The sequence below is a fragment of the Pteropus alecto genome, unplaced genomic scaffold, assembly GCF_000325575.1.
Source record: "Pteropus alecto unplaced genomic scaffold, ASM32557v1 scaffold86, whole genome shotgun sequence".
NCBI lineage: Eukaryota > Metazoa > Chordata > Mammalia > Chiroptera > Pteropodidae > Pteropus > Pteropus alecto.
This window is the reverse complement of record NW_006442109.1, coordinates 29055884-29069466: the sequence shown is the minus strand read 5'-3', so window position 1 is coordinate 29069466 and position 13583 is coordinate 29055884. Positions and strand designations below refer to the sequence as shown.

At 35.6% G+C, this 13583-nt stretch overlaps 1 protein-coding gene across 2 annotated transcripts in view; it reads right to left on the bottom strand.

The window, feature by feature from the left end:
* FSIP1 (fibrous sheath interacting protein 1) overlaps nt 1-13583 on the bottom strand; it is a 151312-nt gene that overhangs the window by 96324 nt on the left and 41405 nt on the right. Inside the window, exons 9-11 of one of the 2 annotated variants that reach the window (XM_025038966.1) lie at nt 11878-12036; nt 3634-3768; nt 2006-2143 (exon numbers count right to left, since the gene is read on the bottom strand). In XM_025038966.1, coding sequence (XP_024894734.1) covers nt 2006-2143; nt 3634-3768; nt 11878-12036 — 432 coding nt within the window. The remainder of the gene's footprint in view (nt 1-2005; nt 2144-3633; nt 3769-11877; nt 12037-13583) is intronic. The other variant, XM_006920505.3, reaches the window with a different exon arrangement.

Genomic DNA, 13583 nt, shown 5'->3' with positions numbered 1-13583 from the left:
GCCCATGAATATTACTGTTTATAACAAATTTATCATACATTAATCATCAAAAAACAATAATAAAAATGAAAAGTGAAGTAAATAAATGCCAGAAAGGCAGTATAGCACAGTTGTTAAAGCTAACTATTTGAAGGCCATCTCTTCCACTTATTGGCTTTCTAACCTCGAGAAAGTTACTCAATCTCTCCATGCCCCCATTTACTCATCTATAAAATGAGGATAGTAGTGTTTACCTCTTAGAGTGCCTGTGAAGATTAGATAAGTTAATAAATCGTAAAGTACTTGGAACAGTGCCTGGCATATAGTAGGTACATAATAACTGCTCTTCTATACTTACATATTATTCTTTTGCATTTAGATAACAACCAACTCTTGATATTTATCATATCTCTTTAAGTCTAGCCAGTATTCGTGAAAGTGGAATAAAATATAAGATTTCCTAAAGAACCTAGGTTTTGAGTCAAAAATTAAATAATGATAAAGACATAGTAGAAAAGAACAGATACATGTCCACAGCATATGATAAATGATTAGAAATCAGGAAAGTATTCATGGAGAATGATAGGCTTTGCCTGCCTTGGATTGGCAGATGTGGGGTGAGAAGTGCCAAGAGTTTCCAAAACCAGTCAGACCACAAACATTTTATTTGCCACATCAAGTTTGAAATGCCCCATCAACGCCACCACAACGATTGACCAAAAGCCCCTTTATACCTATCAACCATTCTTCCTTCTACTTCTTCCCCATTCAATAGACCCAAGGAGAAAAATATCCCTCTAAAAGTTAAAAAAAAAAAAAAAGAGTCTCCCTGAAATATAATTCCCATTAAATTGCCCATGAAAAGTAAATAAAAATGAGTTATAAAGAGAAACACAATGCATTTATTCCCTTTAGATTTGTTGCCTGACTCTCATTAGATAGACATAGATATCTTTTAGGCTGCAGGTCAGTGCTGCTGTCCATGGCTGGCAAATGATAAGAGCAGTTCGGCAGGATGTGATCATAAGGGGTGAAGAATCTCAGCCAAGATTAGCGCCCCCTCTCACAGAGCTCTGAGGACATCAGAATTTAATCGAAATCACTTACCTGATGTTACTCCCATGGAGCAGCATATAAAATGGAATAACGAGAGAAGAGAGCGATGAGGTTATAAGCAGCTAGACAGGAGGTGACAATGTTGAGAGAAGGGTGATACAAGTTAGGACAAAAAAGAGATTTTCAAAGAGCCATAACAAACTGTGGTAAATATGGCAACAAATTAGATATACTGGCTAAAACTTAATGAGGCATGAAGATCACCCAAGATAACAGCATTTAGTAGGAGACAGAAAGTAGGTACTGCTGGCAAGACCTGCCCTAGCAGAGAGGATGTAGGTAGAATCACAAGTTCAGCCTTGTCATGTTTAATTTTAGGTAAAACCAAATATCTAGTTGAAAACAAGCTGGAAAATCATAATGTTACAGAGCATTCCTAATAGGTTCAGAATATCAATCAGCTCACAATTTACTTCATTTAAGAGCTTTCCCTCGTCAGCAATGATGTCTTTAAATGGCAAGTAATTAAAACATAAAATAAGTTCAAGAAGAATTTAGAGTGTATTATAGTTAATGAGTAATAATATGTTATGAATTATGAACAAAGGTGGGAGTATTTAAGTGATAAGTTCAATATATAAAGATGATTTTATGGGGAACAAATATCAAATTTTTCCACACAAAAAAAAACATTCATGTCACTGTCAGACTATTAGTTATATGAATCATTATAATGATTTCAAATAGTATTCCACAGATTTATTATGTTACATAAATTAAGTGTAACACTATTTTAAGTTCTATAAATCATATTTTTAGCTTTTATTCAAATTCTTACTGATAAATTCCCATGTCAGTTCTCTTGACAGATTTAACACATAAAAACAATCATAAAACAGTCAAAGGAAACTGGAACCTTTTTTAATACAATTATTGGTTATGATCAAACTGTAAATAAAAAAAGACTTACCACATTTTCCTTCATCTTTTTCAGCTTTTCATCAATCTCTTTCAGCCGCTTTTGCTGATCCCGTTGCTCTTTGGTGTTCCGAAGTATCTTTTCTCCTGGAGTTATTTCCATATTTCTATCATCACCATTGTCAGGTTCCTAATTAAAAAAGAAAAAAATTCATGCACAGGCTGAAAATGTACCATCACATACCCCTCTAAAGCCATTGAGACTTGAAGGTTGGCTTTGCTTCTCAAATAATATCTCTTCCCTTAAAAATGATATTTATAATTCTCTAAACTCTTCCTATTTGAGAAGGGAAAGGTCCACTTGTACATAAAACAAGGATGGAAATAAACTCATTCATGTAGAAAGCAGTTAGAGGGAAAAGAGCAGTGACTGGGAAACAGCAACCTAGGCTCTGGTCCCTGCTCTGTACTTATCAGCTTGGAATCTTGGGCAAATCAGTTCCTCTGGACTTCAAGTTTATCATATATAAATAACAATTTTAAAAAAAAACACCGCCCATCCATATTATGAGAGGCAGCTGTGTAATAGTGAAATGAGAACTGGACTTGGAAAAATCATGAGTTTTGAATCCTGGCTCTCCCTGGTTCCTAAGATGGACTTAGGGAAATCAGTTAACTTCTCTGAGCTTTAGTTTCATTGTCTGCAAAATGATAATGATAATAATAGTAATAATAACAATATCTAGCCTAAAAGTCATCACAGTATATAGTAGGCATGCAACAAATCTTAGTGCCTAACAAATATGAGCTAAATATGTCCTTTGAAAAGAACAAGCATTATATAATGAAAGTATTTTATTATTATCAGCAATATTTGTATTTTTAGAACCACATTCTCCCAAAGTTAATATTATTTCTAGGTGATATAAATGGGTATGTCTTGATAGTAAGTCAGTACTATATCTATAATTAAACTTCCTATCTTTTCTCCCACAGGTCTCCTACTCTGCATTGCCATGTAGGTGACTGACATAGAAGACATTTTTGAAGTTGTTCAAGCCAGAATCCTCCTACATTCTCATTTCTTACATATATTTGGTCATCGAGAATGGTCACCATTTACTTTCTAATACCTCTTTAATCAAGGCCCTTCTCTCTTTCTCGCTGCCTCATCCTCATTTACTTGAACCAGTAGTTTTCAAACTCCAGTGTGCTGCAAACTTACCTACAGAACCTGTGAAAATATTCACAGGCCCAGCCTCCACCCCAGAGATTCTAATTTAATAGGTAAGGGCTGGGGACTAACAAACTCAAGTTCAGCTACCTGAGAATTTGAGAACTACCGACTTGAGCTACTACTTGAGCCTCTTAACTGGGCTCAATGACTCCTGTCTCCCCATTCATTCTACCCATGACAGAGAAGCCACAGAGCAAGGTACAGAGTCCTCATCGCTTTGTGGCCTGGGCTCTGCCTAGCTCTTCAGTCTCATCTCCCATTGCTTGCATCTCACACCCAAAGCCTCAGCTATATTCATTACTGCTAATTCTCCACCACTCCATGCTTCTTCCCTTCAAGTCTTCATGAAGACTCTTATATTTCCACTATAAAATATTCCCTGACATATCCCGGAAGGGCAATTATTCTCTCTGGTATTCCACATGTTCCCTCATCATACTTACCACACTGTCACTGCTCAGACAGGGACCATGACTTATCCTGCTCTGTATCCCAGCACAAATCCTGAAAGTGTATAAGCACTGGTGTCTGCTGAAGGCCTGCTTCCTAGTTCCTAGATGGCTGTCTTCTTGCTGTGTCTTCACATGACGAAAGAGGCAAGGGAGCTCTGTGGGTCTTTTTTATAAGGCATTTATCCCATTCATGAGAGTTCAAACCTCATGACCTAATCACCTCCCAAAGGTCCACCTCCAAATACCATCACATTAGACATTAGATGTCAACATATGAATGAGGGGAGACAGGGTATGCACCACAAACATTCAGTCTATAGACCATAGTGATCTGAAAAAAATTTAAATTGGATTTCATTTTTAAATGAAAATCAATTTTTTTAAAAGAAAATAAGACATCCTTTTAATAATCTACAACTATGTTTTCTTTTATCTTTGGATAGGCAAAGAAAAGACAAAAAGAAAAAAATTTATAAATCAGACTTCATCAATATTTCTAAATTTTGCTTATCCAAAGCCACAATTAATAGGCAAGCCTCATATTGAGAGAAAAATATCATAAGATAAAGTCTGAAAAAACTTGAATCACACAAGTTTTTGTGTGATTAATCTCCAATTAAATCTAGAGAATGCTTGCCACCTATGTTTTACAGATTACTTTTAAGTTCATATTTATATTTCTTTATTTTCTGTTAAGCCTCCTGTGTAGCCAAGGTTTCTTTCATTTCATGACAATATTCCAAGATGATAAAAACAACCTGGCTGAAAGATTTTTCTCCCCCACTTTCAGGTTGTATGAAAAAAAAAAAGTATTCACACAATAATGACATAAACAAGAATAATAAAAAGACAACCCAGTTCTAAAACAACTTGAACAGATTATTCATAAAAGAAGATATGTGAATGACAAAAAGCATATGAAAAAGTCTTCAACATTATTAAGTCATCAGGAAAATGCAAATTAAAATTACAGTGAAATATCACTACACAGCCACTACAGTGGTCCAGATGAAAAAGTTTGTTAACATCAAACAAATGTTGGAGAGGTTTGGAACAAGTGGAACTCTCACACTTTGTTGAGAAGTACATAATGGTACAACCACTTTGGAAAACTGGCAGTTTCTTAAAAAGTTCGTCTATCCTATGATCCAGCAATTATACTCCTGTGAATCTACCCAAGACAAATGAAAATGTGTGACTCAAGGCTTGTACACAAATATTCATAGCAGCTTTATCATATAGCCAAATATACATCAACATGAGAATGATAAACAAACTGTGGTGAGCACCTGACACAAAATGGGACATCCAGATTCTCTCTGCTTGACCTCTGTCTTGTGGTTAGGTTTAATCAATGTAGTGGGAGGAGTATTAAGAGACCGGAGGGCAGCAGAAAAAAGAGCTTGGAGTATTTTCCCCTTTATCTCCCTGCTGTGGCATTGTTTTTAGCAATGATGTATGCTTGAGGTGCCCATCAGGAAAGTTTTCTTAGATTCAACTGCAAATTCATGCTCAACGACAAAAAGAGGCTACACTTGGAGCCAGTCTACTCAGAAGGATTTAGGACAGGAAACACAGAAAGGCAGTGTCAGGTATCCCTCTTCTGTGAGAGTTTTTGCTGCAGTCTGTGTCATCACATGTACAAGGGGTAAGGAAGCTACCCTGGCTTAAAAGCTTCATCACATCCCATAGGAGCATCATCTCTTGAGATGATCCCATAGCCACAGCATCCAAGGTCCTGGCAAGGGACATGCCCAGCCACAAGAATCACTGCTCTTAGGAAAGCCCAAAGTACAGCTTCCCCATCAGGTCTTCATAATTCTCCCAATCCAGCAAGTGAAGTGAAGTTGCCTCTTAACATTGTTGACATTCCAACTTTTATCAGATTGCCAGGGAAACAGAATATTAACTACAGCTCCAATTCTCATGCTGAAAGGGGAAAAGTTTGTTAATCCTTTGCCCACGTCCTCTGTGATTACAATTTTGGGTGGCCAATTCTTCAACAATGGCTCTAAAGCTCTCTAAACTCCAATACACTTTTTCTTCCCCCTACCCACTGGGAGTCCCAACACCTCTTACTGGCTCTTTTAAATCCATAAATAGTGCCTCTATTTAATTATCTTCCAAATCCAAGCTGGGTGTTTTTTCTGTTTCTTGCCCAGAACTCTAACTGATATACTATGTATATATCTATATATGTATGTATGTATGCATATATGTATTATGTGTGCACGTGTGTTTATGTATTTGCAGAGAAGTAGACTGGAAGGAAATGTAACGATACTAAAAAATCTTAATTATTTTATCTTATTTTTCTTAGATATTTTTGTATTTCCTGAATTTTATACAATAATTTCATAAGCAGAAAAAGGATTTTTTTTATTTTTTAAGAAAACAAAATTACTATTCCAGCAAGGCTATTTTTGTTCTGCTCTGAGAATGTGACTCTCTGTACCCAAAAGGTGAGATATTAGCCTCAGTGCTACTGGTATAACCAGCTGTGTATTTTTGAGCAAGTCACTTTCTCTTTCTGGGCCTCAATTTCTTCTGATAAAGTTTCTTCAAACTCTAATAGCTTATGAGTCTGTAATTGTCTACAGTAACACCTAAGGATATGTAACATCTTTCCTCGGTCATGATCTCTGAAAACATAGCCATATAATTCAAATATTTGAAGGGTAGAATGTGATGAAAGCAGGGGCTAAGAGGAAGCAAAAAAAGGTAGTCGTCGATTATGGCAAAAACTGCCCAGTGGCATATTCAAGAAGCTCTGTAATGCTAAGAGAGGTTCTGTTGTCACATCAAAGTGCCAACCAGTACTGCCTGTTTTTATGATCATCAGGAAATATTTTAATTTCTTATGAGTAAACTCTCTGATCATCCATATTGCTTCTATGTTTCTGAGTCATGTAGCAATGCCTTTATTCAGTAAAGTAAAATTCAGTTCAATAAAAATTCTTAGAATATCTAAGGAGCCTCAAGATGAGAACTGTCCCTGAGGTCAATAGGTATTTGTTGATTTGACTAATTGATTGCCAGGAGATTCTAAAGTCATCTTTAGAAAAATATCCAAGGATATTTTTCAGCAGGGGTCTCTGAAGTTAAGTAAACTCATTTCCAAAAGCCAAATACAGAGGAAATTAATCATATCTTTATAAGTTATCTGACATGCAAATAAGGCGTAAGTTAAGGGCCAGAAAAATACAGACCGGCCTAAATAAAGCCAGTCTTGTCTTGTGTTTTCAAGCTAATGCTATACTTTTCCACAGGCTACTGCTATTTCTGTTATCAGATGGATCATTTCCCTAGCAGTACTAAAAGTAGGGGAAAAATTTTTCAGCCAGATTTTTTTTATCATCTTGGAATATAGCCATGAAATGAAAGAAACCTTGACTACATAGGAAGCTTAACATAAAAAAAAAAAGAAAAGAAAGAATATAAACATAAACTTCAAAGTAATCTGTAAAACATAGGTGGCAAGAATTCCCCAGATTTAATTGAGAATGTTTGATAGGTTAACATCAGAGGCAAGTACCTCCGAAGTAACTTCTTGTTTATTCCTCAATTCAGATTTCCATGCTCTATAGGTTTTGGAAATGAGCACATGGTCAATAAGATTTCTCTTCTGGTGACTAGCACACAAAAGAAATTCCTAGATTCCTGCCTTCAACCTGTGTGTTAATTTGAAGTCAAGTGGACCGAATGGCCGTTACTGAAAATCTGCAAATCCCTGGACTCAATAACAAAACATCTTTCAGGATTACATGTTACACAGTATTTTATACTTCCTCAGTTTTAGCTAATGTTGAAACAGGAAGAAGCAAAAAAAAAAAAAACAGTTAATTGTTGCTGTCAGTAACAGCATGCTCTTGGCAAGAAAATAGATAAATACAACTACAATTTTCTTCAAATATTTGTTGGTATTTTGTTGGTCTTACCAAATTGTGTACAACTGAATCAATATTTTAAGAACAGGAAACTAAATCAAATTAAGGAGAACATTTTATTCAATTAAGCTATTTGGCTTAAGAACAAAGAAATACATCTTATCAATGAGAGCCATTTCTGAAGACCCTCTCCCAACCAGGGGGAAAAAAAAAATCTAACCATAAACTGGAATTCTTGATTGCATGAGAGATGAATAAATTACACTTCTTTGAAAGAGCCAAACTGAACAGAATTTATTATTGAATCCAGTTGCTAAGGATTTAAGAAATTGAATGTTTATATAACTCCTATATCTTAGATATTTCTAGAGAAAGCTGGAATCTGATACAGCTACAAATAAGAAATACAGTACTAAATTATGGAATCTCACTCGATTTTATGGTGGGATTTACAATACGTGGAAAGAACTAACCAATTTGTTGGATGGTTAGGAGATGGATACAGAAAGGTATGCAGAGTTAAACCGCAGATTTTAAGAAAAAATTTGCTTCAATTAGTTTGCTTTTGCTAAAATGAAATGAAAATAAAAAGCAGATGTAAAAACTGTAACCACATAATATTATTCACATTACAGCAATAACAGTAACATGCCATACTTTCTTCTGAATGTGACCACATGCTTTGTTTTACGCTAAGGGAATCAGAAATGTAAAAGCCAAATGCTGCTTCTAAAACATTGCCATAAAGTTAAGAGCCAGGCCATGGCATCTACATAGAGAACATTGTAATCAGCAAGCTCATTAGGAAAAGGTTTCCTCTCTGCCTCTTTTACAACAACCAACACCTCCATGATCTTCCAGTCACATTTCTGGAGTCCCTCAAATTATTCTCACTCAGGTATATTTGTCATCCTAGGCTCATGTGCTTACCAACTAAATACCTTATAGTTACCATAGACAGATTAGTAAGAAAGTCTGTGTACTTCAACTTGTTTGGGAAACTATTTTCTTGACCAAAATTTTAAAATCTCCAAAGGAATTTTTTAAATATCATGTCTTCATGAAATAATCTTTTCTTTCTCTGTGCTCTCCCAGCATATACTTCCTGTACTTTTCCTAAGATCAGTTCCCACACTGTGGTACTTTTTGTTTCATTGTGTGGTCACTCCACAACTTGTTCTGTGTTTACATCCTATCCTCCAGTATCTTATAAAGGTCAGATTTGAAGCCACATACTAATCTGGATACTTAACATCAACAACTGCCAGCATCTCCTATGAAATAAGCAGGCATCCAGTCATGTTTTGATGGCTTGTACAGGGACTGGACAAGTAATAGAAATGCATGCAGTAGGCCTCAGGGCCTGTAATATAATAGGAGTGGTAGATACTGTAGCAACTGGAGAATTTGTGCTCCATAAAAAGCTTAGTTGCTACTCAGCACAATCTTATAGTTGGTCAAGCAAGGATTCAAACCTAATCTTGCCAGATTTTCTAATTTTTCAACTAGAAACTTGGATTTTTATATTGGTTTACCCAAAAATGGGTAAAAAAAGAAAAAAAAGAAGATTGTTAACCTTGTGTGGGCTTGGAGAAAGGAAACCCATCAATGAGCTAAATTTGCCCTGCAGGCCACCAGTTTTTGACCTTCTACTATATAATTGAAGTCTTCTCCTGGGCCTCTCACCCCTTCTGCATCAATCACTAGTTCTTCTTTCTCCTCTCCTGTTCCTCACTTGTGGAAATGGACTTTCTTGATATTCCTTCTGCATGTGCTTTCTCTCTCTCTCCTCTGAACCACCACAGCACTCTGCTTATAGCCTTCTATTCTGCTACCTTGTACCACAGATACCTATGTATAACTTGTGCCTCCTGTAATAAATTCCTTAAGTCATTTTATTATTATTATTATTATTATTATCATCATCATCATCATCATCATTGGTTGAATTCTAAATCATCATCATCATCATCATCATCATCATCATTGGTTGAATTCTGTCAGACATTATACAAAGCACTTTATATGTATTAACTTATCTACCCTTTAAAAAGAACCTTAAAGAATAATATCATTATTAATATTTTATAGATGAGGAAACTTAGGGTTGGAGTGTTTCAAATTAATGCCCAAGTCTTGGAACTAGTAAGTGAAAGAGTCACAACTTGAAGAGAGACTTTTGACTCCACAGTTCTATATTTATTTGCCTGACTTATCTTTAAGTGCCTTATAATTATTCACACACAGTGAGCACTTGATTAATACTTGTTGAATTGATTGTCAAAAAAACAGAAATTTATATTCTACTTAAAAGACATTCTTTCTTAGGGAACATAGAGAAAAATTACTGATGAGTTAATGGTTTGCAGAAGGGTTAAAAATAAAAATAACATTCACTATAAATATTTGTAGTTCAGCAACAGATTGGAACCCATTTGTCAACTGAATAGACATGCCAGGTTTATCCAAGATACTTCTCAGTGTATTTATTCAAAAAGAATTCCAATCCAAAAATAATATCCATATAATAATTTGCTATGTTAGCATTTCTGCCTCAAAAATTCAATATGCTGGTTCTAGTTAGAAATGAGAAAATGCCAAGAGGAAATTGAACAAAAGCTCAAAAGATATTCTATTTTTGCATGCAAGAAGCATTAATTATTTCTTTTCAGCAACTATAATGCCACATTTCTGTTTCTGCATCCAATGGAAGTCTCAAAATGCAGTTTCCTCTTTTCTTTCTAAATATATGTTGTTTCACACAAAAATATATAATCGCTATACATAACAACTAAGTAACGTACTGGTTTTCTCTTTTATTATTTCTTAAATTTTTTTATCAGAATCACAAATGTAAACTCTGAAAATGTGATTTAGTGGACCATGACAGAATCTGACCAGGGTCATGCTTTATTCAAAGTCCTAATGGCTAAACAAATCTCTAAATTCTCAGTCTCTTTCAAGAATAACATTTGACAGCCATGAACAAAAGACATTTTCTATCTTTAGGATCATTACTTATTTAGCTTTGAGATATCAGCTATCCTTGAAATCTAACAACTATAACAACAACAAAGTCAGCTATTGAACATGAAACTGAACATGAAGCTGAACAACATGAAAAGAACAAAGAATATTACCCCTGAACAATTGTATTCCTCCATCTTGGCTTCTTTCTTTTAGGAAATGGCACTCGATAACATAAATAAACTAGCAACATAATTAGTGTCAAAGTCCTTGGGGTACATTTGGGTAGGGACAGAGATTCCGATTTTGTTTTCCAAGAACTCTGATCCCAATCCAGAAATCTGTGGTTTCCACTAACCCCACTACTGCTGTGTAGAGGGTTCAGAAGCAGCTGTGCCTGGCCCTTAGAAACATAACCTAAGGAAGTTGAGTTGGCTCCGTAAAGGTTTGCCAGTGACCAAACTTTCTTTGGAACATTTTAATGCTGCTCTTTTCCCCTGAGGTAGTTTCAACTGGCCCAAAGCCAAATCCTTAATCTTCAGTTGATAGCTTGGAGAAAAGATTCACTATAAAGCAGAATTATTCCCTGTAGACTACTGATATTTAAATCTTTTTAAGGAACAAGAAAACCATATGCATCTAAGACTGTACAGAAAATGATTTGGTGAAGTTTTCGTAAAACTGGTAGAGGGTTACTAGAATAACAAATGACCTGCCATTTTCTCTTCAGGTGAAAACTACCTACCACCCACTCCCAAACTAGATCCCACGAAGTACTAAAATATAGGTGGGAAAAAAAATATTTTACTTTTTGCAAAGCTACTATTATTCTTCCATTTTTCTACACTTTCCACTATCTGTGTAAAGAATATTTGAGGGAACTATCAAGAGAGGAAACATATTTATTTCAAATCCCTCACAGGAGCGAAGCCATAAACGTAGTGAGCAGCACTGCCTGATGTTAAATTAAAGAAGCTAGAATAATGTGGCAGGACAAGGGACACGTGGCTGCCATTGTTAACACCTAGAACTAGACAAATAAAGAGAGATAAGGTTCTCAAAGGACTAAAAAGTACTATGTCAATTTTCTTCCCTCTCCTCCCTCCTGACATGATCAAGAATTAGGTTAAATCATAAAGAAATAACAATATTAAAATAAATATCTCCATCCCAGCATACTGCCGACTGAAATAAAAATAAATAGAAAGTGGAAGTCACCAAAGGAAAATATACAGTTATGGAAATTACTATCACTGCAGTTGTAGTCATGGAAAAAGCAATCAGAAAGAAACTTCTTTAGTTAATGAGCAGACTGTCAAATGTGAACTAGCTTTAGCTCACATGAACCTGAACAGTCTACACACTCTTGAGTTAATTATACCTGGTCATTCTCATTTTCCAGTCTTGGAGAAAAGCTGAAGGTTATGGGGAAGGTTGCAGAGAGTTCCTGGAGTTTAGTATCGATTTCAGCAAGCTGCTGATGCTGGGTAACTGCAAGTGTATATCCTTCTCCTGGGACCAGCCAGCCAGACTGATCGCCCTAGGAGGAAACAAGGGTCATAGAGTTAATCCATGTTATGCTTTTTCCAAAATATACCTTTCAGATTGCTACATCAGTGCTCAGGACTTTGCAAAAACAAATGAACAATATGAAATAAAGCAAAAACACAGCATTAACATTGGGGCAGTGAAAGAAAAAAATTAAATAGTTTATGGTTTCATTATCTGCCAGCTCTTCTAAAGCATCTTCTTACATGTTGTAGGTTTTTTCCCCGCTATAGAATAAATCTCTTAGCCTCACAATCTGGTTCTCATAACATTCTCATTTCTCCACTTTGAAAAAGTGATTGTGATATGTTGAACAGGGAGAAACCAATGTTTATCCTATAATGAACGTGGTATTTTCAAAATTTGTCCTTGAAAAGTAACATAGGATCTATAAACTCAGTTGTTTGGAGTTTATGAGCTTAATTAATCACCTAACTCCTCATTCAACTAATAACAGTCTCATGATAGGTTAAAACCCATTCATAACATTCATTCAAAAATCTCATACTAAGTGCCTACCGTATGTAGGTATTACATTGGGCACTTGTGATTCAATGTGAATCTCACAAATTTCTGCCCTCAATGAGTTCTCAGTCTCTTGGCAGCAAAAACTTTAACAAGATGTAAAGCATGCTGGTAAGCCTAGGATGCCATAGGAACTTAGAAGGGTTGACTAACCTGTTAGTTGGACAGGAAGGGACAAAGTGGTTGGAGAAGGCTTCCTGGAGGAAATAATCAATCTTAATCACATCTTAATCAAAGAAACAATATGATCAGCCATGTACTTTAAAACTGGAGCTGGTGAGGGCAAGACTCAAGGCAAAACACCCAGTTAAGAAGCAAAAGCCATCATCGAAAACAAAAGTGATGAGCATCTGAACTAAGGAATGTTTCCTGGGAAAGCAGAAAATAAGACAGATTCCAAAGACACTTAGGAAGTAGAATTTATAGAATCTGGATATACTTTGATAGAATAGTAACGGGAAGAGGAAAGATCAAAGATAAAAACTAAATTCTTGATTTTGTCAACTAGGAGTGATGGTGGTCATGTTGACCAAACTAGGGAACACAGGAGATATAGTAGATTTGAGAAGAAAAATGATAATGAATTCTGTTTGGGACCTTTTGATATTCACAGATGTCCCCAGGAGGTCCACAGATTATGTTAGGTAGTTAAATATATTTGTCTGAAGTTCAATATAGAGATCTGGATTGGAAATAAGTATTTTGGACTCACCCATCTATCTATAGCAGTTAAAACCATTTGACCATGGGAATGGGTGAAGTCACACAGGGAAGTATGTAGTATGGGGACAGAAGAATCACGAAGAATGCTTTTAGAATAAAAGGGCAGGTAGAGGGTAAAGAAGCTTATGAATTTCATACATTTTGGCTTTGTGACTCTAATACCAGGAATCAATCCCTAGGTGGTAACCAGAAGAAATATACACAAAAAATTTACGCATGAAGACTTATATTTGTCTCCCTTCAACCCCAACGTGCAATCTCCCTTCTTGCTTCAGTAAAACAAACACTGAA